This window comes from Sorex fumeus, unplaced genomic scaffold, assembly GCF_029834395.1.
Source record: "Sorex fumeus unplaced genomic scaffold, SorFum_2.1 ptg000035l, whole genome shotgun sequence".
In the NCBI taxonomy this organism is placed as follows: domain Eukaryota; kingdom Metazoa; phylum Chordata; class Mammalia; order Eulipotyphla; family Soricidae; genus Sorex; species Sorex fumeus.
In genome coordinates, this window is record NW_026606092.1 from 34,129,671 (window position 1) to 34,154,340 (window position 24,670).

Below are 24,670 nucleotides of genomic sequence, written 5' to 3' on the forward strand. Positions count from 1 at the left end.
GAAAAATTAATATTTTCTGCACAAGCTTTCTGATCTTGCGTAAATTAATAAATTTTGTTTCTGCTATGCAGAAGTTAGCATTTTTAACAAGAAGAGAGAGAAAACCTTAATTGTTTATTCATTGCCTTAAGAAATCCAAAGACATCTTGTACTATGTTGTCATTTACATTTCATGTTTAAAGCAAAACAAGTTTAAAATAAGAAAATATTTGTTTTAATCTGATGCATCTGTTAACTGAAATACTAAAAAGACTGTCAAGTTACTATATTAAATTCAGCAATTTATAAACAATTTATAAATTGTTTATCCAGGGTTAAAAATGCCCCAAAGCAAAAGTTTTATGAAACCCTCAAAGTAAATTGCACTGTATTACGCTGATGGATGCAGGCCACGATTTTCTCTTCTTCACTTCATTAACTTATTTCCTAACTTGAGTTAATTAGTGAGCTTCCTATTTTTAAAAGCTCTTGAAAGTTATTGGGAGAGAGGAACATTTGCTGGAACTACTTTGGAAAACCTACTGCAGAGGAAATGGGTTAAACACCAATGGTAAATTCCCCCAAGACATTCTCACACATTGAGCACCTGATTGCCATTCAGCAATCTTTGTGCCTGAGCTCAGTGGGTGATTAATACCGCTTGTTACAAGAAAGAAGGAGAGAACAAGAGCAGCAGTGGGAGGGAGATCACTAATTGGGGGAGGTGATCTTCAAGGTGCTATCCAACATTAAATCGAAATCTGTGGCATTTTGATTTAAGGAGACTGAATTTAACTTGGAACAATGCCAACTGGGAGAAGAGATATCTATGCAGAAAGAAATCGATAAAAATATTAAAACCCACAAATTCAACCAGAGATTGATTCAATAGAGACCCAAGAGGAAACAGTTCTTTGCCCCTTAATCAAAAGATGTAACAGGGCCGGAGTGATAGTACAGGGGGTAGGGCATTTGCCTTGCACGTGGCCAACCTTAGTTCAATCCCCAGCATTCCATATGGTCCCCTACACACTGCCAAGAGCAATTCCTGAGTGCAGAGCCCAGGGTAACCCCTGAGCATAGCTGGGTGTGACCCAAAAAGCAAGAACAAAAACAAATACAAAAACAAAAGATGGAACAAAAGAGATAGCCAGACTGGCTGGGGCTGGACTACACTTAAGGGCCAGGCTTAAGTTTGATCCTAGTACTATATGACCCCCTGTTAAGCACCATTTGGTGGGTATAGCTGTAGAGTAGGAATAGTCCTGGGGGCCGTTGAGCACCAATGAACCAGAATGGCACTACAGGGCTCTAGCATTGAACCCTTCAGCACAGCTATCCCAGTATCACTGGAAGAGATCTCTCAGAGCACTGCTCAGGTATTCCCTGACCCCTCCCCAACCCCTATGAAAAAAGATGCAGTCTTATTTTTCTGGCCTTAAAATGATGCAGCTCTATCTCTTGAATTTTACTGAGAGGTGGTTGGAGATCACTTATTAATTGTCTACTTCCTAATTCTTATCCACTCTGACCTATGTCCCATAAGAAAAGGAAAGAAAGGGGTTTGCTCTTCAAGTCCATGTTCTCCCTTGCTTGTCTGTATCTCTTTGCTTGCTCGCTCTTTCAAGGTTGTGTTCTCTCTCTACTTCCTCTCTCCCATTTTTCTGAGTCAGTTTCTATAAAAATTATCTTGCTTCCAAACATAATAAAGGAACAAAAGGGGGGGGGGGAGAAAGAATGAAAAGAAAGAAGGGATGAAAGGAAAGGAAGGAAAGGAGAAGGGAAGATGTGAGGAAGGGAGGGAAGGAAAGATAAAAGAAAGGACTGAACTTAAACCGAGATACAAATTGCCGTTAAACTTTCAAACGATGCTTAAAGATATAAGAAGGGTGAATGAACTTTTCAATCGATATTCAAACAAATGCAGCGCTCATTCTTTCTTGGACAACTAGGGCAGCAGCAATGGAGTCAGCAATGGAGTTGCGGGTTTTCTTTCCAATAACCTAGATATAGTTACCACTATAAACTCACGACTCCAACTTTCAAGGTTGGCCCTCAGAGAAAGCAACAACTACCCATCTAACCTAGGTGGCATTCTCCTTGTCAAATTCCTGCCCTATCCCATTTTCCATTCAACATGTGCCCATGATAATCAATCTGGGAGCTGCACTCTAGGTGCGTTTGCACTTGACCTTCTCTTCTTTCCAAGTCTCAAATTTCTCCTCTATGAAATGGAAATAGAAATCATCTCACAGGATGCTTCATGTGGAGCCAGAGTCTAAAAACAGCAAATTCCCTTCTCATTTTCTTCAGGCACAACGTAAAGTCAATTCAGCTGTACCCACAGCCCAGAAGCCAAGGGTGGGGCTGGGATAACACTATTCTTTCTGACTCTCAAGTGCCTTCATATTTCCCCTCCTATAACTCTGAACCCAGAACCTCTGGCTCAGTTTTCACACACCAAAACAAACAGCAGCATGACCTGATGCTTCTCCTGAGTCCACACTAGGCTTGGGAGAGGGGCAAGGGCAAAACATTTCTCATACCACATTTCTCTTGACTCGCGAACCCGCAATACCTACTCCCATTCACAATTCATTCCCCGCAACCTCCCTGCCCCCGTCACTATCACTGTCCTCCCATTGCTCATTGATTTACTGGAGTGGGCCCAGTAACATTGTAAGACTTGTTACTTTGTTTGGCACATCAAATACGTCACAGGGAGCTTGCCAGGCTTTGCTGTGCAGGGAGATACTCTCGGCAGCTTCCCGGGCTCTCCAAGAGGGGCGGAGGAATCGAACCAGGGTCGGCCGCGTGCAAGGCAAATGCCCTACTCACTGTGCTATCGCTCCAGCCCCATCCACCCCTAAAAATACTTTTATTTTAACTGTCACTGTCACTGTCCTCCTGCTGTTTATCAATTTGCGCGTGTGGGCCCAGTAACGTCTTCATCGTGAGACTTGTTGTTACTGTGTTTGGCATATCGAATATGTCATGGGGAGCTTGCCAGGCTTTGCCCTGCAAGCGAGATACTCTCGGTAGCTTTCCAGGCTCTCCGAGAGGGGCAAAGGAGTCGAATCTGGTCGGCCATGTCGGCTGCAAGCAAGGCAAATTACCCGCTGTGCTATCGCTCCAGCCCCATCGACCCCTAAAAATACTTTTTTAAAAAAATGCCTTTATTACTCACAATTTATAGTGTCTTCATTAAAGTCCCTTTTCCCAGAAGGCAGCCACCAGATCTCCCTTTGGAAGGTTTGTGGTTCTATCCAGACTTTCTAACACAGAGATCGACCTGACTTTAAATCCTTGTATGGTTTGGAAATTATTCTAAATAAGTTTCTATATAAACTGTCTTGCTCCAAGAAAATAATAAAAGAGAAGAAAGGAAGAAGAGGAAAGAATGGATGAAAGGAAAGCAGGAAAGAAGGGAGGGAAGGAGGGAAAGATGTTGAGGAAGGGAGGGAAGGAAGTAACTTCCTTAGGAATTTTAAACCCAAACCCATAGTTTGGAAAGCAAAGAGCTTTCTCTGCTTGGGGATCAGGGACTTGGGGTGATCCATCAAGACAAGGCATCAGGGAAGACACATTTTCTGTATCAGACCGATAGGCCCACCGGCCCTGACACATTTGTCTGCTCCCACAGGAAACAGACCCACCCCAGAGGAAAACCCAGCTGTACCCTGCATGGCTTAGATGAATTCTTAAGCTTAGAAATTCTTTGTTTGTTTGTGTGTGTGTGTGTGTGTGGTTTTTTTTTTTTTTTTTGCTTTTTTTGGGTCACACCCGGCGATGTACAGGGGTTACTCCTGGTTCATGCACTTAGAATTTACTCCCGGCAGTGCTCGGGGGCCCATATGAGATGCTGGGAATAATCGAACCCGGGTCAGCCATATGCAAGGCAAATGCCCTACCTGCTGTGCTATTGCTCCAGCCCCAAGCTTAGAAATTCTTAAGCCAATTTCTTAAGAATCGGGTAGGAGACACAGGGAATAAAATTGCGGCTTGAAGATAATGTGCCCCGCCGAGCCTTGCTTTGCAGAGGAGAAGAAAAAAAAGTCTAATTGTCTAAGAAGAGTTATGCAGTATGATAAAGAAGGCAGCCGATAAGAATGCTCACAAATGGGGAGCTGGGAGAGAAAAGTGGGTAACATGTTTGCCTTCCGAACGGCCCACCAGGATTTGATCCCCAACATCCCATATTGTCCCCTGAGCCTATCAGGAATGATTCCTGAGCGCACAGTCCGGAGTAAGCCCTGAATACAGCCCAGATGTGGCCCAAACAAAAGAACGTTCCTTTCATCTCCAGAGCATTTGGTCCTTTTCAAGAAGTTCTGTGACCTGCAGCAATCACAGAGGTGCGGCTCTGGAATGTCTCCAGACCTCTGATTCCTGCTCTAGTCTCTTTGCAACGTGACCCACACGACCCCAAACAGAGCAGAAACATCCAGACACCCATCAGCTTCAATGGGCTGAAGTTTACACTTTCAAGGCAAGACATGAGGAACCCAGACCTTGGCTAGGGGACCCCGGCTGGGAGCCCCGGGTTTCCCCCCAGTCCCTAGAACTCACTGAGGAAGATGATGATCTGTCTCCGCGATGCCCGGGTCTCCTCACTCTCTGATTTCCTCAGCTGCTGCTCCTTCCCGGACACGGTGCCTTGCCTGCTGCCCTTGAGCACCTGCATCATACTCCAGCACATGAAGGCCACCAAGACGAGGACCACCAGGTAAATGATGAAGGCGCCGAAGATGCTGGACTGGAATATGGTCCAGCGGCTGGAGAGGCTGGTACAGATGGACATATTGGACTTCTCGGGCTGCTCGTGGTGGCGGGTGCGGGTGTGGTTGCAAGGGAGACTCCGGTGGCTGGGCACGCGCAACAGGGGGTACTCCACCCCCATGGCGAAAAGCAGAGGCAAGGCCACCAGGACGGAGGTGACCCAGACGAAGCCGATCAGCAGCTTCACCTGGCAGGGCCCAGACATGGCCTTGTACCTGAACGGGTGGCAGATGGCCACGTAGCGCTCGAAGCTGAGCGTCAGCACGTGCAAGAGGGTGGCATAGCTGCACGCCTCGAAGAGGAACGTGTGAAGCTTGCAGGACAGGGTGTAGCTGGGCGTGGTCAGGGGGTTCCAGATGATGCTATAGAACTCCGCGGGCATGCCGATGAGGAAGACCAGGATGTCCGAGCAAGCCAGGCTCACCATGTGATCCGTCACCTCCTTCTGCAGGTAACCCTTCTTCTGCAGCACCTGGGTCACCCGAATGGTGACGCTGTTGCCCACGATGCCCACCACGAAGATGAGCAGGTACACGAGGATGAGGGTGATCTTGATCCACGTGGACACCTCGAAGTTGGGCACATGGCTGTGATCGATGACAGAGGAGCAGTCCGCAGCAGCACCGCCCTGAACAGCCATGAGCGTCTAGAGAGCCAGGCCACGGGGCCAAAGGCCTGGTCACCTTCCCCTTCCTCCAGCCGCAGCAACCCAAGAGTCGCACCCGCCACTCACCAGCGCCAGCGCGCGCGCCCTGACCTTCCTCCGGAGCTCGCTCGCCCTCCAACTGCAACTTGCATGCAAACTTCCTGGAGCAGCTCGAGCTCCCGGGGCAAACCCAGTTCTGGTCTGGGCGCCTGGCTTTGGAGGTTCGGTGTGTTGAGAGGCGGGAGGAGAGCGGAGCCGGGAGGTTCCAAGCTCCCACCGGCAGGGAGCGAGCTTGCAGCAGCCGGACCCAAAGCCCCTGGTCCTCTGCGCCCTGACCCGGAACGCACCAGTGCAGCCCTGCGCGCGCGCGCGCGCCCCGCCGCTGCCTGGCTTTGGTCTGCCCGGAGCACCCCAGGGCGCACCCCCTCTGGGCTGCTGGAGGCGGGCTGAGCAGTGATTAATCATTAACCGTCCCGGCAGCTCAGTGGCCCGACCGCAGAGCCAGCCCGGGGGCGGATTTAGACTAAGCGCACGAACCCCTGGGGAACCAGATGGGTACCTACCCGGATCGGGGTACCCCACCTTGGCTGCTGCCCCGCGTGGCTGAGCCAGAGGTCGCCGTCTAGGGGACAGACAGGCGCAGCTTCTTCCAGGGGTGCACGGGGCGGGAGGGGAGCTGGAGGCTGCACCTGGACTTGGAAACCTGGCCAGGGCTGGCAAGGATAAACTGCCCTTCTTCCGCACCCCTCCCCCGCGCCCCTCCCTCCTCCCAGTCCCCACTTTCGCAGCTGCTCGGGGTAGTGGGGGAGGGTCCCTTCAAAGATGGGACCTCTGGCTGTTTGGGGACGGGAGGACACGCCAACCGCCTGCATCTTGGTCGGGGCCGCCGTGGAGGAGCCAAGGCCGGGAGTCGTCGGGTGTTTGCAAGAGAACGTTTGTGCTGTGTGCTGCCTGGAGGAGCCCCCTGGCGCAGGACGTCAAGTCCCAAGCGAGCTAGCTGATCGGATCCCCGGGAAGGGGGCCCACCAAGGCCCGAGGCTCGCGGAGTTCTGCTCAGAGGGCTCCAAGGCTCGCTGCCTGCAGAGGGACCCCGAGAGCGCTCCCGGCGACAGCAGAAATGGTCATTGAGGACCTGCTGTGGAAGAGGATGCCAAGTTCTGCAGCCCCCCCGGTGGGAGATGTGGCTTCCAGAGGGAGCTGAGGACAGGACCTCGAGGGCCGCTGCAGTTGGAGGACCTGGGCCGTTCTGAGCGGGCTGTGGTAGACGTGGCATTGCAGATCAGTTTTCTCACCCTGCATCTGGAGAGACAGGAAATCACTAAAAGGGCCCTTTTTTAAAAGCTATCTTTCTTTCCTTTCTTCCTTCCTTCCTTCCTTCCTTCCTTCCTCCCTTCCTTCCTTCCTTCCTTTATCTTCCTTCCTCCCTTCCTTCCTTCCTTCCTTCCTTCCTTCCTTCCTTCCTTCCTTCCTTCCTTCCTTCCTTCCTTCCTTTACCTTCCTTCCTTCCTTTACCTTCCTTCCTTCCTTCCTTTACCTTCCTTCCTTCCTTCCTTCCTTCCTTTACCTTCCTTCCTTCCTTCCTTCCTTCCTTCCTTCCTTCCTTTCTTTCTTTTTGAATCACCGTGAGATACAGTTACAAAGCTTTCATGTTTGAGTTTCAATCATACAATGATCAAACACCCATCCCTCCACCAGTGCACGCGTTCTCCACCACTAATGTCCCCAGTATACCCCCCCCCCCCCTTTCAACCCTCTCCCTGCCTCCATGGCAGATAATTTCCCCCATAATCTCTACTTTGGGGCATTGTGGTTTGCAGTACAGATACTGAGAGGTTATCACATTTGGTCCTTTATCTACTTTCAACACATATCTCCCATCTAGAATGATTCCTCCAACCATCTTTGTCTTAGTGATCCTTTCTCGATTCCAGCTGCCTTCTTCTTCAGCTCACAAGACAGGCTTCCAACTATGGGCCAATATTCCTGGCCCTTGTGTCTTCTGTCCTTGGGTATCCGTCTCATATGTTGTTTTATATTCCACAAATGAGTGTAGTCCTTCTATGTCTGTTTCTCTGTCTGTGTGACTCATTTATTTCACTTAGCATGATACTCTCCATGTCCATCCACTTACAAGACAATTTCATGACTTCATCTCTCCTAACAGCTCCATAGTATTCCATTGTGAAGATGTACTAAAGTTTCTTTAACAAGTCGTTTGTCCTCTAGCACTTGGATAGTTTCCAGATTCTGGCTATTGTGAACAGTGCTGCAATAAACATACAGTGGCAGATGTCATTTCTGCTGTTGTTTTTTGCACCCTCAGGATATATTCCCAAAAGTGGTATTGCTGAGTCATATGGAAACTCAATTTCTAGTTTTTGAGGGAATACCCATATTACATTCCAAAAAGACTGGACCAGTCAGCATTCCCACCAACAGTGAAAGAGAGTCCCTTTTTCCCCACATCCACACCCACCAACCAACACTGGTTGCTTTTGTTCTTTGGAATGTGTGCCAGTGTCTGTGGTGTGAGATGATATCTCATTGTTGTTTTGATTTGCATCTCCCTGATGATTAGACATGTGGAGCATTTTTTCATGTGTCTTTTGGCCATTTGTATTTCTTTTTTGAGGAAGCGTCTGTTCATTTCTTCTCCCCTTTTTTTGATGGGATTGGAGGTTTTTTTCTTATACAATTCTACTACTGTCTACTGTCTTGTATATCCTGGATATTAATCAAGAGGGCACAGCTTTTGAATTCCAGATGGGAGAGGTGAGGAGAGAAGAGGTAGGGCGGGACATGTCCTCTGCACCCTAAGATGCTTTTGTGAGGTTTTTATTTGTGTGTGTGTCACATGGCAATCCTCAGGGGTTACTCCTGGCTCTGCACTCAGGATTTATTCCTGGCACATGAGGTGCCAAGGATTGAACTGGAGTCAGCCATGTGCAAGGCAAGCACCCGACCCACTGTACTATTAAAAGCTCTGACCTCACCCCTAGGATGTTTGTTCTCCCCACTCCATAGGGAAAGGCAAAAGCTGTCTCCAGATACTGCAAGCAAATGTCCTTTGAGACCATGTTCCAAACAGAGGGCAAATTCTGAGAGCACATTAGGCTTCAGAGTCCTGGATGTTGCACTCAGGTTATGATAAGGAATAAAGTCTCTCTGAGCTAAACTCAGAGGAATCTGGTTTTTTTTTCTGTTTTTGACTCGATGTAATGGTGTGTGTGTGTGTGTGTGTGTGTGTGTGTGTGTAGGTGGGTAGGTAGATGCTCTGCAGCCATTAGATCTTTACAATTGGCATCCTGTGTAGCTCTTTTTTCTGTTAAATCACAAACTGCTAGACTAAGAACTCTTTTCTCTCCCTCTCCACAACTGCCCTCCTCACTTCTCCTTGTGTGTTATTTGACCAAGTTTTTGCAGAGAAACCTACTCCTACTAAGTGTACTAGTCCTACTAGGTTTACTGCAAGTTGAAGGGCTAGTCAGAGCTCAGAGATCAACAAGACTCTTCTCTGTGTGCCCTGGGGGATGCCCAACTGCAGGGTGGGACTCAGGACCTCACACTTGATAGGTTTGTGCCATTTGAGCTATCTCCCACCTCTGCCACAAAGCACTTTCCACTCTGAGGTGCTTTTTCTCCAGGCAGGATAAGCCTGTGCCAGGCTCAGCACTGACATCTAAGGGTGTCATCAGCCTTTCCAGTTGTCTGCCCTGATGCTTCTCCTCCTTAGCTCTGCATGTCAGGCTTCCTATAATATATTTGATAATGTCAATTTGTTCTGCTCAGACAAGATTTCCATTATTATCCAATTCTTTTCATCAACTTTTTTTCCCCCAAAGTGTGAACAAAGATTACAAATGCATGACCAAACAGTGAGAATCAAGCTAATTAAAATTTGCTTCTTATAGTAGAGAAGGGAAAAATGCATTTTGAACTAAGGTCTGGAAGAATTAAATTCTCATTTCACCTTTGCATTTCCTAAAGCCAATTAAAGACGATTTAATGTGCTATCATTTGCTGATAATAGACAATAGATACCTGACTAAGATAAACTATATTTTTATTAGCATATTGTGTATGGGGGGGTGGAGAAAAGAAATAAAAAGTAAAAAGTAAAGGGAAAAGGTAGTTTAGTGATTTTGATGCTAATTCTATTTAGAGATCATTCTGTATTCGTGCTTTATACATTCTAGTGACCTCTGAGGTTGTCTTAGGTAGGTGAAATTTTTTGCCTTATTCTTTGCACTAAATCTGTTTTAAGAGAAAATTTTATGTCAATATTCAGAGTAAATACACACATACAGTGTATATTGTAATTTTAAGATTTTTTTTTAATGCTCAGATTCAATTTCTTGCGGGGGGGGCGGATTTCAGTTTTGGTGTTGGGGACATAACCGAGAAGACTTGGGACTACTCCTGTCTCTGGGTCACAATTCTTAGTCAGAAAGAAAGTCAAAACAAAATGGGTACAAAATGTCTAGAGAATAACAACCACAAAAATACTGCATGTCAGAACCTCTGGGAAATATCTTTTTAAAGATATGTTAGGAAAAAATGTATAGCCTCAAATATTTTTTCTAATAAGAAATCATAATAAATCAAGCTATAGAAAGGGAAACAATAAGAAATCATTAAAGATCAAATTAATTATGAAAGAACTAAAGAGACAGACTTATAAATAAGCCCTCACACTTCTTTTAGGATTTCTGTTTCTGGCCATCTTGAATAACTAGTACCAGTTCTACTTACTCCCCTGGCCCCAATACAAGAGTAATCCCTCAAAGATGCTAGTGAGGTGCATCCCAGGAACATCCACACTTGCTGCCCAAAGGCATTTTCTAGACCTAAAGGACTCCCATTACCTCCATTTTGTTAAGATGGTAACACTGACTGATGTTCAGGAAACTGTGGTTGCTGAACTTTACAGTTAAAAGAAGAGTTACAGAAACCCATAAAAAAGGTTCTCTTGAGTGGTAGGCTGAATTTTTATTGGTAGGTTGAGGTGAGACTGCAGGAGCCAAGGAAAGAAGAGTTACTGAGGGCTGTCAGTCAAACATGTCCCAGAGTCCCACAGAGTTGGAAGAAGCTGAAGTTCTAACAGTGAGACCTCACTGAGCCAACCCTAAAAGGACAGACCTAGCAGTGTGACTAAACAGCATTTGCAAGAGTTAAGGCAACTTGAGACCAGCCTTAACAAAGATGACCATCTAAATTACCGAAAATGGTAACCACAGTGAAATCAGTTAGAAAGTGAAAGACACTACTGGATGACTCTCTCAAATGTACAGTAGAAGAAAGCAAAGCAGATGAACCAACAAAATACACTAAATATAAATCTGGGCCTAGTGTAAAAGAAAATTTAATTAGTTGTGATATATATATATATATATATATATATATATATATAAAAGTAAAGGCCCTCCCGTTGATCATCGATTTGCTCGAGCGGGCCCAGTAACGTCTCCATTGGAGACTTTGTTGTTACTGTGTTTGGCATATCGAATACGTCATGGGGAGGTTGCCAGGCTCTGCCGTGCGGGCGAGATACTCTCGGTAGCTTGCCGGGCTCTCCGAGAGGGGCGGAGGAATCGAACTCGGGTCGGCCATGTTGGCTGCGTGCAAGGCAAACGCCCTACCGCTGTGCTATCGCTGTGCTATAGCTCCAGCCCTATATATATATGTATATATGTATATATGTATATATATGTATATATGTATGCATATATACGTATATATACATATACATATATGTGTATATATGTATATATGTATATGTATATATGTATATGTGTATATGTATATATGTGTATATACACACATATGTATATATGTATACATATATATGTATATATATGTATATGTGTATATATATACATATATATATCCCGCACGGCAGAGCCTGGCAAGCTACCCGTGACGTATTTGATATGCCAAACACAGTAACAACAAGTCTCATGATGGAGATATTACTGGGCCCGCTCAAGCAAATTGATGAACAATGGGAGGACTGTGAGATATATATATATATATATATATATATATATATATATATATAGCACTGTAGCACTGTCCTCCCGTTGTTCATCGATTTGCTTGAGTGGGCCCAGTAACGTCTCCATTGTGAAACTTGTTACTGTGTTTGGCATATTGAATATGTAACGGGTAGCTTGCCAGGCTTTGCCGTGCGGGTGAGATACTCTCAGTAGCTTGCCGGGCCTCTCCAAGAGGGCTGGAGGAATCGAGCCCAGCTCGGCTGGGCCAGCTGTTGAAATTTGAATTTCATGTGGCTTGCATTTGTGACTCATGTGGTATTTCTACTGGATGGTGTTTCTATAAATAGATACTGGAAAGAACTGAAAGTTCAAATTAAAGATACTTACAGGTATTCTTTTTGTCTAATAATAGTTACATTTCAAATAAATAGGGAAAGATGGGTTGTTCAATAATTGCTGTTGGGACAATAGGTAGACCATCCATAATAAAAACAAAACAAAGCAAAAACATTAGTAAACACCTACCTCAAAATTTTATTTTAATATAAACTTCGGGGAAATTCCATAAAATTGTTCGAATTTTTGCAAAACAGTAATGAGTTATCACTTCACAACTATGAGAATGGCTTATAACAGAAATTTAGAAACTACTCTAGATGTTTCCTGTACTTTTAATGAAGGGGGAAGGGCCTCAACCATTGATGCTCTTCCTGTGGAGTGGCACATCTACAGTTCAGGGTTTTGTATTTTGGAGGATGTGATATTCCTGGATGCAGAGCCATGAATAAGCCGCAAGCACTGCCAGGTGTGATCCAAACACCAAATAACAACTAAAAAAAATCTGAAAAACCGAAGATGTGCTTGGATTGATCAGAAGTTATCTAGTGATAAAATTGATGAGAGAGCTATACAGACTAGGGGAGATATTAGGGTGCTTTTTTCAGTATTTTTAAGGGGGTCCTTTCTCTGACCTTGTCTGTTCTTCCATCTGCTGGATATGTGTCCTATCTCTGGGTCTTTGAAAATAGTCTTTCTTTTCCTGATTATTATTTAAATTTATTTATTTATTTTTAAATTTTTATTAGTGAAACACCATGAGGTACAGTTATAGACTTACAAGTTTTTGTGCTTGGGTTTCAGTTATAAAATGATTGAGTACCCATCACTCCATCAGTGCCCATTCTCCATCACCAATGATCCCAGTATACCTTCCACCCCACCATCCCCGCCAGCCCCCCCACTTCTGTGGCAGGGCATTCCCTTTTGTTCTCTCTCTCCTTTTGGGTGCTGTGGTTTGCAAAAGAGGCATTGAGTGGCAATCATGTTTGGTCTATAATCCACTTTAAGCATGCATCTCTCATCCTGGGAGGATCTTCCCAACACCATTTACTTGGTGGTCCCTTCTCTATCTGAACTGCCTTTTTCCCTAGCATGTGCGGCTGGCCTCCAAATCATGGAGTGAACCTCCTGGTACTTATCTTGGCTATTCTTGGGTGTTAGTCTCCTATTTTGTTACTTTATATTCCCCAGATGAATGCATCTTTTGATGTCTGTCCCTCTCTTTCTGACTCATTTCACTTAGCATGATACTTTCCAGGTAGTAGCACTTGTATATAAATTTCATGACTTCATCTTTCCTAACAGCTGCATAGTACTCCATTGTGTAGATGTACCAAAGTTTCTTTAAGCAGTCATCTGTTCTCAGGCACTCGGGATTTTTTTTCCTTCAGATTTTTGCTATTGTGAATAGTGCAACAATGAACATACAAGTGCAGATGTCATTTCAACTGTATTTTTTTGCCTCTCTGGGATATATTCCCAGGAGTGGTATTGCTGGGTCAAACGGAAGCTCAATTTCTAGTTTTTTGAGAATTGTCCATACTCTTTTCCGAAAGGGCTGAAAAAGTCAGCATTCCCACCAGCAGTGAAGGAGAGTCCCTTTCTCACCACATCCGCGCCAACACTGGTTGCTTGAGTTCTTTTGGATGTGGGACAGTCTCTGTGGTGTGAGTTGATATCTCATTGTTGTTTTGATATGCATCTCCCTGATGATTACTGGTGTAGATCATTTTCTCATGTGCCCTTTAGCCATTCGGATTTCTTCTTTGGAAAAGTTTCTGTTCACTTCATCACCCCATTTTTGATGGGGTTAGATATTTTCTTCTTGTGGAGTTCAACCAATACTTTTTATATCCTTGATATCTACCCCTTATCGGATGGGTATTGGGTGAATATCCTTTCTCATTCTGTGGATTGTCTTTGTATTCTGGTCACTGTATCGTTTGAGGTTCAGAAGCTTCTTAATTTAAGATAGTCCCATTTGTTTATCTCTGTTTCCACTTGGTTGGTCAGTAGAGTATCATCTTTGAAGATAGTGTTAGCCTAAATATTGTGGAGGGTTTTGCAGACCTTGTCTTCAATGTACCTTATGGATTTGGGCCTAATGTTGAGATCTTTAATGCATTTTGATCTGACTTTTGTGCATGGTGTTAGGTCGAGGTCTAAGCCCATTTTTTTGCATGTGTTGTCCAGTTATGCCAGCACCATTTGTTGAAGAGGCTTTTCTTGCTCCATTTCACATTTCTTGCTCCCTTATCAAAGATTAGATGTTCATACATTTGGGGTTGTGAGTACGGATATTCCACCTTGTTCCACTGGTCTGCGTCACTACCTTTGTTCCAGTAAAATGCTGTTTTAATTATTATTGTTTTGTAGTAGAGTTTGAGGTTGGAGAGGGTAACGCCTCCCCACGTCTTTTTCCCAAGAATTGCTTTAACTATTCGTGGGCGTTTGTTGTTCCATATGAATTTCAGGAGTGCTTGATCTATTTCTTTGAAGAATTTCATGGGTATCCTTATAGGGATTGCATTGAATCTGTATAATGCTTTGGGGAGTATTGCCATCTTGACGATGTTAATTCTTCCTATCCATGAGTAGGGGATATGTTTCCATTTTCTCTTGTCCTCTTTTATTTCATGGAGTAGCATTTTGTAGTTTTCATTGTGGAGGTCCTTTACCTCTTTAGTTAGGCTGATTCCAAGGTATTTAATTTTCTGGGGCACAATTGTGAAAGGGATTATTTTTTTCATGTCACTTTCCTCTCTCTCATTTTTGCATATAGGAAGGCCATGATTTTGGGGGCATTAATTTTATAGCCTGCGACTTTACTGTACAAGACTATTGTTTCTAGGAGTTTCTTGGTAGAGGATTTAGGATTCTCGAGATACAGTATCATATCATCTGCGAATAGTGAGAGTTTGATTTCTTCCTTTCCTATCTGGATGCCTTTAATATATTTTTCTTGCCTAACCTCTATTGCAAATACTTCCAGTACTATATTAAACAGAAGTGGTGATAGTGGGCATCCTTGTCTTGTCCCTGATCTTAGTGGAAAGGCCCTTAGTTTTTCTCCATTGAGGATAATGCTTGCCATGGGTTTGTCGTAGATGGCTTTGACTATCTTGAGGAAAGTTCCTTCAAAACCCGTTTTGGTGAGAGTTTTCATCATAAACAGGTGCTGGATCTTGTCAAAAGATTTCTCTGCATCTATTGATTTGATCATATGGTTTTTATCTTTACTTTTGTTGATATGATGGATTATGTTGATTGAATTTTGAATGTTAAACCATCCTTGCATCCCCAGAATGAATCCCACTTGGTCTTGGTGTATGATCTTTTTGATGAGTTATTGGATTCTATTTGCTAATATTTTGTTGCATCCATGATCATCAGAGATATTGGCTTATAGTTTCTTTGTTGATGGTATCTTTGTTTGCTTTTGGTATTAGGGAGATAGAAGATATTTGGGAGAGTTCCTGTTTTTTCAATTTCCTGGAAAAGCTTGAGGAGAACTGGCATCAGGTCTTAAATATTTGGAAGTATTCACTAGTGAATCTATCTGTGCCTGGGCTTTTGTTTTTTGGGAAGATCTTTGATTACAGTTTCAATTTCCTTGATATGAATGGGTCTATTCAGGTATCCCACGTCTTCTTGGTTCAATCTTGGGAGATTATAGGAATCCAGGAATTTATCCATTTCTTCTAGATTCTCTTGTTTAGTGGCATACAGACTCTCAAAGTAGTCTCTGATGATCTTTTGAATTTCATTGGTTTCTGTTGTGATGTCCCCTTTTTCATTTCTGATTTGGTTTATTAGGGTTCTCTCTCTTTTTGAGTCTTGCTAGTGTTTTATCAATCTTGTTTGTTTTCTCAGAGAACCAGCTCTTGGTTTCATTTACCTTTCAGATTGCTTTTTGGGTTTCCATGTTGTTAATTTCTACTCTAAATTTTATTATTTCTTTCCTTCGGTCAAGTTTCAGTTCCTTTTGTTTATCTTTTTTCTAAGATCTTGAGCTGTGAGGTCAGGGTATCTATGTAGGCCCTTTCTTCCTTCCTTTGGAATGCTTGCAAAGCTATAAATTTTCCTTTTAACACGACTTTAGCTGTGTCCCATAGGTTCTGGTGGCTCGTGTCTTCATTCTTATTTGTTTCCAGGTATCTTTTGATTTCGTCCTTGACTTCCTTCCTGAACCACTCATTGTTCAACATTGAGTTGTTTAATTTCCAGGTGTTTGATTTGTTTCTCCATGTCTTTATGTGATTTGCTTCTATCTTCAGCGCATCATGGTCTGAAAATATTGTTGATACTACTTCTATCTTCCTGATTCTATTGAGGTATGTGTTATGGCCTAGAACATGGACTATTTTGAAAAATGTTCCGTGTGCATTGGAAAAGAATGTATTTTTTCTTTTGGGTTCTGTTAGCCCTGTATAGGTCTATTAACCCTCTCTCTTCTATTTCTTCCTTCAAAGCCAATGTTTCCTTGCTGAGTTTTGTTCTTGTTGATTTATCCAGAAGTGATAAGGTGATGTTGAAGTCTCCAACCACTATTGTGTTGCTAGCAATGTCCTCCTTAAAATCTATTAGCATTTGTTTTAAGTATTTAGCTGATCCCTAATTAGGTGCATATACTTTTAAGAGTGTGATTTCTTCCTGTTGTACGTATTCCTTGATAAATAGAAAATGGCCTTCCCTATCGCCTCTGATCTTTTTCAACCTGAAGTCTATGTTGTCAGATACTAGTATGGCCACCCCAGACTTTGTGAGGGAGCTGTTTGCTTTCAGGATTGTTTTCCATCCTTTAACTTTGAGTCTGTGTTTACTCTGACTGTTCAGATGAGTTTCTTGTAGACAGTAGAATGTTGGTTTCAGTTTCTAGATCCGTTTTGCCACTCTGTGTCTCTTGATTGGTGCATTTAGACCGTTGACATTGAGAGAGATTATTGTAATGGGGTTTTGTGCCATCTTTCAGTAGGGGTTGGTTGTGCTTGTAAGTGTTTTCCTTCTTATCTTACAGGAGCCCCTTTAATCCTTCTTTTAGGTTTGGTTTTGAGTCTATGAAGTTCCTGAGCTGTTGTTTATCTATAAAGTGGTGTATCGTTCCAACGAGTTTGAATGAGAGTTTAGCTGGATAAAGTGTTCTTGGTGAGGTGTTCATTTCATTGCGTTTTTTCACTATATCCCACCATTGTCTTTGGGCTTAGAGGGTTTCCTCTGAGAGGTCTGCTGTAAATCTAAGAGGTGCTCCTTTGTATGTGATTTCCTTCTTTGACCTTGCTGCTTGCAGGATTGTGTCTCTATCCATGGCATCCATCATTCTGACTATGATATGCCTTGGAGTTTTTTCTATTAGGGTCTCTTCTAATTGGCACCCTTCTGGCTCCTTAGATCCAGATGTCTGCATTCTTTAACTGTGGGAACTTTTCAGCAATTATTTCTTTGACTGTGGCTTTTTCATTGGAGTTGCCTTCCTGTCCTTCTGGTACTCTGATGATTCTAACGTTGTTCCTCTTGGCATCATCCCCTGGTCTCTGATTCGCCTTAGAGCTATTTTGAGGTCTTTTCCCATTGTTTGTTGTTCCTATGCGATTTCTGTTGCTCATCTTCAAGCTCACTGATCCTGTCTTCGGCTGTCATCATTCTACTGCTGAGGGCACCCGGTGAGTTTTTAATTTCATCTACCGAATTCTTTATTTGTGGCATTTCCTTTTGTAGCTTTCTTATTTCTGCTCTCATTTCTTCCTGTATTTTCTCGGCTCTCTGTTTCACTGTTTCATTCATTTCTTCCTTTAATTTTCTGGATGTCTCCTTCATTTATTCTTTGAATTCCTTAAATATCCTCAGCATTTCATCATGGAATTCTTTATTGGAGAGCTCATATTTGTGGGTAGCCCCTGTTGAGGATTCGGGACTCTTTTCTTCGTCCTCTCCTCGTAGTGGAGACTTGCAATATTTCCTCATACTGCTGTGGTTGTATAGAGGTAAAACCTTGACGTTCACTAGCACTGTTCCCTCTTATTGTGGGAAAGAATTCTGAATAAGGTCGGTCAATGGTGGTCACCCTTCTCCCCTTCTAGAATATGTCCTTCCTCTCAAACATTATTCTGTGGTTTATGATAGGCAATTAATGAAGCGTTGGAGGAGGTGCCCTTTTATATTGGGCTTGTACAGCATCTGGGGTACACTGTTTTTTTGTTGGAATGGGAGTAGGTCGGTGGATTATTGTCCTATTGTGTTTGAGGCAGCCAGGACGTTTTCCACAGAATTAGGTGATGAAGGTTGGGATGTGTATCCAGAGTGCTAGGAATGGGAAATACAACCGTGGCCACAGAGAAGACCACGCCCACTTTTGAGGAGGCCATGCCCCTTACAGTGGTGGCCATGCCTACAGCCAGTCTAGATGCTAGTCCACAGACCTGTTGTGGTGGGTGGGCGACTAGTTGGGCTGGCGCTTGCTGTGGAAGTGGAGGCAGGTGCCACAGGCAAGTGTCCTGGGGGCGGCTGGCTTTCAGGGGCACAGGTTTAGGAGGGGAGAGGGTGCCAAGCAGGCACAGACCTGTGGGGGGAGGGCGGCGACTAGTTGGGCTGGTGCTCCCTGCAGAAGTGGAAGCAGGTGCCCCAGGTTGGGGTCCCGGCGGAGGCTGGCATTCAGGGGCGAACATAGTCTTTTGATTAAAATTTTTTTAATTTTATAAATCCCAAGTTATAGCCTTTTCATTGATTTTGTTTAGATTGTATAAAAGTCATGTGTTAAAAAAAAACTAGCACGATTTTAACACTTGTTTTAAATCAAAATTAAGGTTTTATGAATGTTTTTAAATAATTTATATGGTTCTGCCTTTTGAGGGTGCGGGGGAGGTGAGATGTTATGAGCCACATCCAACCATGCTGAAGTCTTACTCCTTGTCTCCTTGCCCTGTGCTCAGGAACTATTCTGATCATTCCTTTTAGGACTCAAGGAGCCATTGGGATCAGCCACGTGCATGACAAATACCTTTCCAACTATACTATCACTTTAGCCCCTGGTCTTGCATTCCTAACATCCACAAGTCTGTGTGAATTTTAATACAAGTTGTCATTGGTATTTACATGTATTTACATTTATTTTACTTCACTTTTAAACTAATGGTTCATTAATGACTTTTGAAGAAATAAAAATTCTCTCAATTTCAGTTTGAATTTCTAAATTTTATTATATTCCAAACATAGCACTCATCATTGAACCACGACTAGCGCATATCTGCACTGATTGATCCCATAGGCTTGGGGATGCCAGAAGCTTCTCTAACCTGCAATGAACATTCATGTTTCCTGTCCACACTGACAGGAGCTCAGGTGCATCGGGACACTCCGTGAAGGTGCTGAGATACTTAAGCTTCAACATTCTACGACCATGTGGGAAACAAAAGACATGGGGAGCAAGGGAGAGCAAATTAAAAAGAAATGGAAAGAGAGGTAAGGGAAAAGTAAGATAAAGGTGAGAAGAAGTGAGAAGAAAGATAAAGGAAATAATAGGAATGTAATGGAAATATGTATGAAGTGAATGAAAATTGATCAAGACATCAATCCATCAGGTAGACGTGATTGTTGTTAATACATGCGTGCCAACATGGTAGGGGTAGAGGGGCAGAGTGAGTGAAAAAAATTTTAACACACACAAGGGGATACCTTGATGGAAACAGTTATTGGAGTTCTTAACACCACAAATGAAGTAATAAAGAGATTCTCCAGGAAAAATTGTCAGGAAATAACATTAAATAAAGCAATCAAAAAGATGGGTATAATATGTATACAATGAAACTTCCACCCTCTTGCCCAAAATGATACATTCTTAAGTGCACTGCAAGATGATCAAGGACAGATACGCTGGTAAATAAAATGTCTTAATAAATATGTGAAGGTTTAACTTATACCAGGTATCCTTGAACAAAATGATATCGAAATCAACAATAATCAAGAAGGGGAAAAATCTCAAATCTGTGGAGACTAAACAACACAGTTCTTAATAACTTTTCCTGGAGAACAAGAAAAAAGAGACAAGCTATCATATCCCATAGGATATAGCCAGAACTTTCTTAATTGCAACACATGCCCACATCATTGACAAGAACACCTTCAAACCTCACACTTAAATGAATGAGAAAGAAAGAACAAACAGAAGCAAAAGTTAGCAGAGAAAGGGAAGTAACAAAAATTAGACTATAAATAAAATAGAAATAGAAAATAAAATAGAAACAGAAACCAAAATGACAAGGACAACTCAATGACAGATGGCTCAATAAGTCAAATGCCTACTATACAGGCAGGCATTCAGGAGACCTGGGTTTAATTCCTAGCACTGCCTGATCCTCCAATCACACCCAGGAGTGATCCCCAATCACTGAACCAGGAGTTGCCCCTCAACACCACTGGGTAAACCTCCAAAATAAATAAATAAGTAAAAACTTAAAAGATTGTTCAAAATATTGGGGAAATCATAAAAAAGGTGATTCTTGGAAAGAATAACTGGATCAATAAACCACTCACTCGGCTAAGTAACAAAAAGAAAACCCTGATGAAAAGATCCAAAGTGAAAGAGACAAAGTTCAACTGATAATGCAGGAGTGTAAAGGATCATAGAAACCATTAGGAACATCACCACGCAAACAAATGTGACAGCGCACAGGAAAAAGAACAAAAATTATAAAAAAAAAAAACCCTTCCATGGAAAAAGGTAAAGGAAAGAAAGATAAAGGAATCAGAGAGATATAGTAATCATGAGTCAAAAAATCAAAACTATAATAAAATATCTCCTTACAAACAAAAGCCCTGAGTCAAAAGACTTTACCAGTAAATTCTTCACCAGTTGCCCCCCCATGAGCGGCTCTCCGGCACGGCCATGGCCCCAGAAGCACAAGGACTTAATGCAGAACCCAGCAGCTTGGAGCAGAAAAGTGAATGGACTATGCGTTAATCCAGGCCATCATGTCTGCCTGGAGGGAAAAGGGTGTTGCCCCATTCGCCCTCTCCTCTCTGGAAAGAAAGATGGCGGTCGCATGGGAGCCTGGTGGAGAGCAGGTCTGAGCCGGGGGTGGGGGTGTGATGGACACCTCATGGGACGGGGGGCGTTCTGGCCCATCCTTCATGCCCTACCGAGGTCACCAGTTGCACGCCCACGGCTCCAGAAGCACAGAGACCAATCTCTTAATTATCTGACTCTCAGTAGAAATACTTCCAGGGTTAATAAGTAAAATAGCTGAAATCCAAAACCGCGCGGCCCTGACATCATTTAATTCTTGAACCCAGCTGTAGAAAGCAAATCATTTCACAATGCTTTTTCAGCATGTCTTATTTGGGGGGTGGGGGGTAAACTGTAAATAATAATGGTGCATCTTTTATTGAAACAATGAATCTAGTCAAAGTAGATAGAGTGTTAACTAGAATTCATCTGCCTCACAGGCATTGAGGGGGATGGGGGGTGGGGGTTTATTGGGGTTCTTCGTGGTGAAAAATAAGTATTGGTAAAGGGAAATGTGTTTGATATTTCCATGGCCGAGACCTAAACCTGAAAGCTCTGTAACTTTTCCCACAGTGATTCAATAAATAAATAAATTATAAAACAAAAAGACTTTACCAGTAAATTCTTCAAAAATTACAAGTTACAAATATCTATTGTGACCAAATTATTTCAAAAAGTAATAAAGAGAGGTACAAACACATTCTATAAGATTGATTTCAAAACCAGATAATGATTACATGCACATGCACGCATGCGAAAGAGCACACACACACACACACACACACACACACACACACACACATGATTGCTCTCTCTAATCTACAGATGCAAAAATTCAAAAATGTAATAAACCACATTAACAAAAAAAATCTTTGCAAATCAAATGCAACACATTAAGAGAATCAATCATTTTTTAAAAATTTTGCATGCTCGAAACAAATCCTTGTTTGAAACATTTAATCATAGATGTTTGAAAATGTGCAACATTAAAAGTAGAGAGAAAAGAACCTTTTAAAAAAGAATTCATAGGAATGGTGTATCTGGGAAAGGAACTGATGAAGGGAATGCTGACTGTTGGTCAGGGGGTTGCAGGGAAGGGTTCTATTCCCATAAGTCTTACAGGCACGTTCAGATTATCTTTTGTTTTATATATGCATTTTAGTTCAATTCCTATGCAATTCCTATATAATTTTTAGTTTTTAGGAAGGACTGTCTTCTAGGAGTCTATTAATCCACCTCTTGGAGCAAGATGTGTCCTGTACTTGGTCACTGAAATGATGAAAAAAGAAGAGGAAGGATGAAGGGAAGGGCTCTGATAGTAGCTTAGCTAGAAGACAGTCTAGATTATAACTGTAGGTCTAGATGTGTACTTTTGTATAAACATGTTTATTGTGGACAAGGTCCATTGATTACTTTGTAACATCTAAGCTTTTAGGTGTCCTGAGGTGACAATGTATGATAAAAAGTAGAACTTAGTGAATTAACCCAATTTGTATATACCTGTTTTAACTGATAGAAAGGGAGCGTCCTGGACATAGCCTTGTTAAACTATATCTGAGTAATAAAACATCAGGTCTTGTTTCTGAGGTTGGCAGCACAGGGGAGAATGACATGCAGGGAAAGGGGCTGTTCTGGTCACATTGGATGTTGCTGGTTGAGTTGATGCGTCTCTGGCTTCGTGCAGGAACACAGTGTCAGTACTTCATTAGCACTAGGCTTCCTTACTAACATTTTACTAGAATGAGTGAATAATTCTCTTAGAAGCTTATACTTTGTTACTGGGTTGCTTTATCTCTTTCACTTGAACATTACAGGGAATGCAGTATTTTAAATGTAACTATGCCAATATCTTTATCTAGAGACCTTGCTGCCAGTTTTGTCTTTTAAGAAATTTTCATTGCCAAGAAAGGCTGGATTAAATTTTTTCCTTCCAGTTGGTGTTGTGTAGTTTTGTTTACCAAATACTCTATAGCTTTGGGACTTTGAAATGGTAAATATTCATGGTATATAAAGAAGCATGATACATAAACACATGATCTTAATAACATAATGGGGGACCAGGAAGGACATGTCAGACATAACTGCGTGTAATTGTGGATGACTGTTCTTTGCTTCTTTTTTCCATTTCCTATTCACATGTTAACTTCTAAAAAAATAATAAATATTTTAAAAACTGGAAAAAATTTTTTGCATGCTTCATATTTTTATTTATTTTTAAAAATTTATTAGTTTTTACTGAATCACTGAGATACAGAGTTACAAAGCTGTTTATGATCTGGTTTATGTCATATAGTGTTTCAATACTCATCCCTCCACTAGTGTACATTTCCCACCACCAATGTCCCTGGTTTCTCTCCCACCATCCTCCCCACAATCTGTCTCTATGACAGGCACTTTTCTTCTCTCTCTCTCTCTCTGTCTCTGTCTCTTTCTGTCTCTCTCTCTCTTTTTCAATCTCTCTCTCACTACACACACACATACACACACACACACACACACATATATTATGGTTTGCAATACAGACACTGAGAGGTTATCATGTTTGTTACTTTACCTATTTTCAGCAAACAGTGATCATTTCCAACTATTATTGTCATGGTGGTCCCTTCTCTATCCCAACTCCCTTCTACCCCAGCATATGAGACAGGCTTCTAACCATAGACCAATCCTCCTGGCCCTTGTTTCTACTGTCCTTGGATATTAGTCTCACATTATTATTTTTGAGAATCATTTATTTTTAAATTGGCTTCACTCAAGGAATCAAGGTGGTTAAACATATGCAAATAGACTAATGTAATAAACCACATTAACAAAAAGATAAAAATCACATGATTCCATACGATTTTGAAAGATATTTGACAATATTCAGAGATTCAGCATCATCTATAATACAAACACTTTCTTCATGAATTAAAAATAGAAAAAAAATTACTCTAACATAATAAAAAACCCATTTGTGAAAAATCCACAGCTAAGATAATACTTTAATGGTAAAAAAAACAAAAACAAAAACAAAACTGAAAGTTTTTACTCTAAGACAAAGCTTCCATTCTCATCACTACTTTTCATCATAGTTTTGGAAGTCTTAAAGCAAAGCAATTAATCAAGAAATGACAGAAAAGAATGTACCTCTGACCTCATGAATAGCACTGATCCAGTGCCTGTGAACCTTAAATCCTCATGAGAAGTTTACCCCAATTTGAAAACAGCTGCAGTTGAACCAAGTTTGTGGTTCATTAATGTGTTTTCTGAGCAAGTAATTTGTAATTGTTGCTTGCACAGATTAATGATTATCTCTCTCCTCCCCTCAAATTACCAAATACTTAACTTAACGATCGCTAACCAAGATGCAAAGCATATTGGAAAGTTGCTAATAGGTAGATCCCAGAAGATCTTATTGTTGCGGACATAAGACCAAAAATACCTTTATTATAAAAATATATTAACTATCCAGTAGTAAATTATGTGATTAATTGTGATAATCATTTTGCATTTTGCAATATAAAGAACTGTATGCTTTAAACCAGAGTTTATATATATATATATTTATATATATACATACATGTACATAAAACACTGTTTTGTATTTTTTAGTTTGGTTTTGGTTTTGGGGTCACACTTGGTGGTACTGTGGTACTAAGGGCTTACTCATGTCTCTGTGTTCAGGGATCACTCATGGCTGGACTTGGGGTGCCATACAGGGGGTCAGGGATCAAAACTGCCACAAGCAAAGCAAACACCTTAACTCCTACAGTTCTCACTGTGTTTTCGTTTTTAAATTTTATTTTCATAAGTTTATTCACATTGATTACATTCAATATTTCAACGCCAATCCCACCACCATTACACCTTCTCACTGTCATTATTTCGAATTTTCCTACCACCACTCAAATCTATCTGCAAGGGGAAGATGCTAGATAATTTATTTACTAT

At 42.1% G+C, this 24,670-nt stretch overlaps 1 protein-coding gene across 1 annotated transcript; it reads right to left on the reverse strand.

The window, feature by feature from the left end:
• Positions 1 to 4,537: 4,537 nt before the first annotated feature.
• Positions 4,538 to 5,537, reverse strand: GPR39 (G protein-coupled receptor 39). The gene has a single exon (XM_056117562.1). It carries the CDS (start codon positions 5,396 to 5,398, stop codon positions 4,538 to 4,540), a length of 861 nt encoding a protein of 286 aa, XP_055973537.1. The 5' UTR covers positions 5,399 to 5,537.
• Positions 5,538 to 24,670: the final 19,133 nt, after the last annotated feature.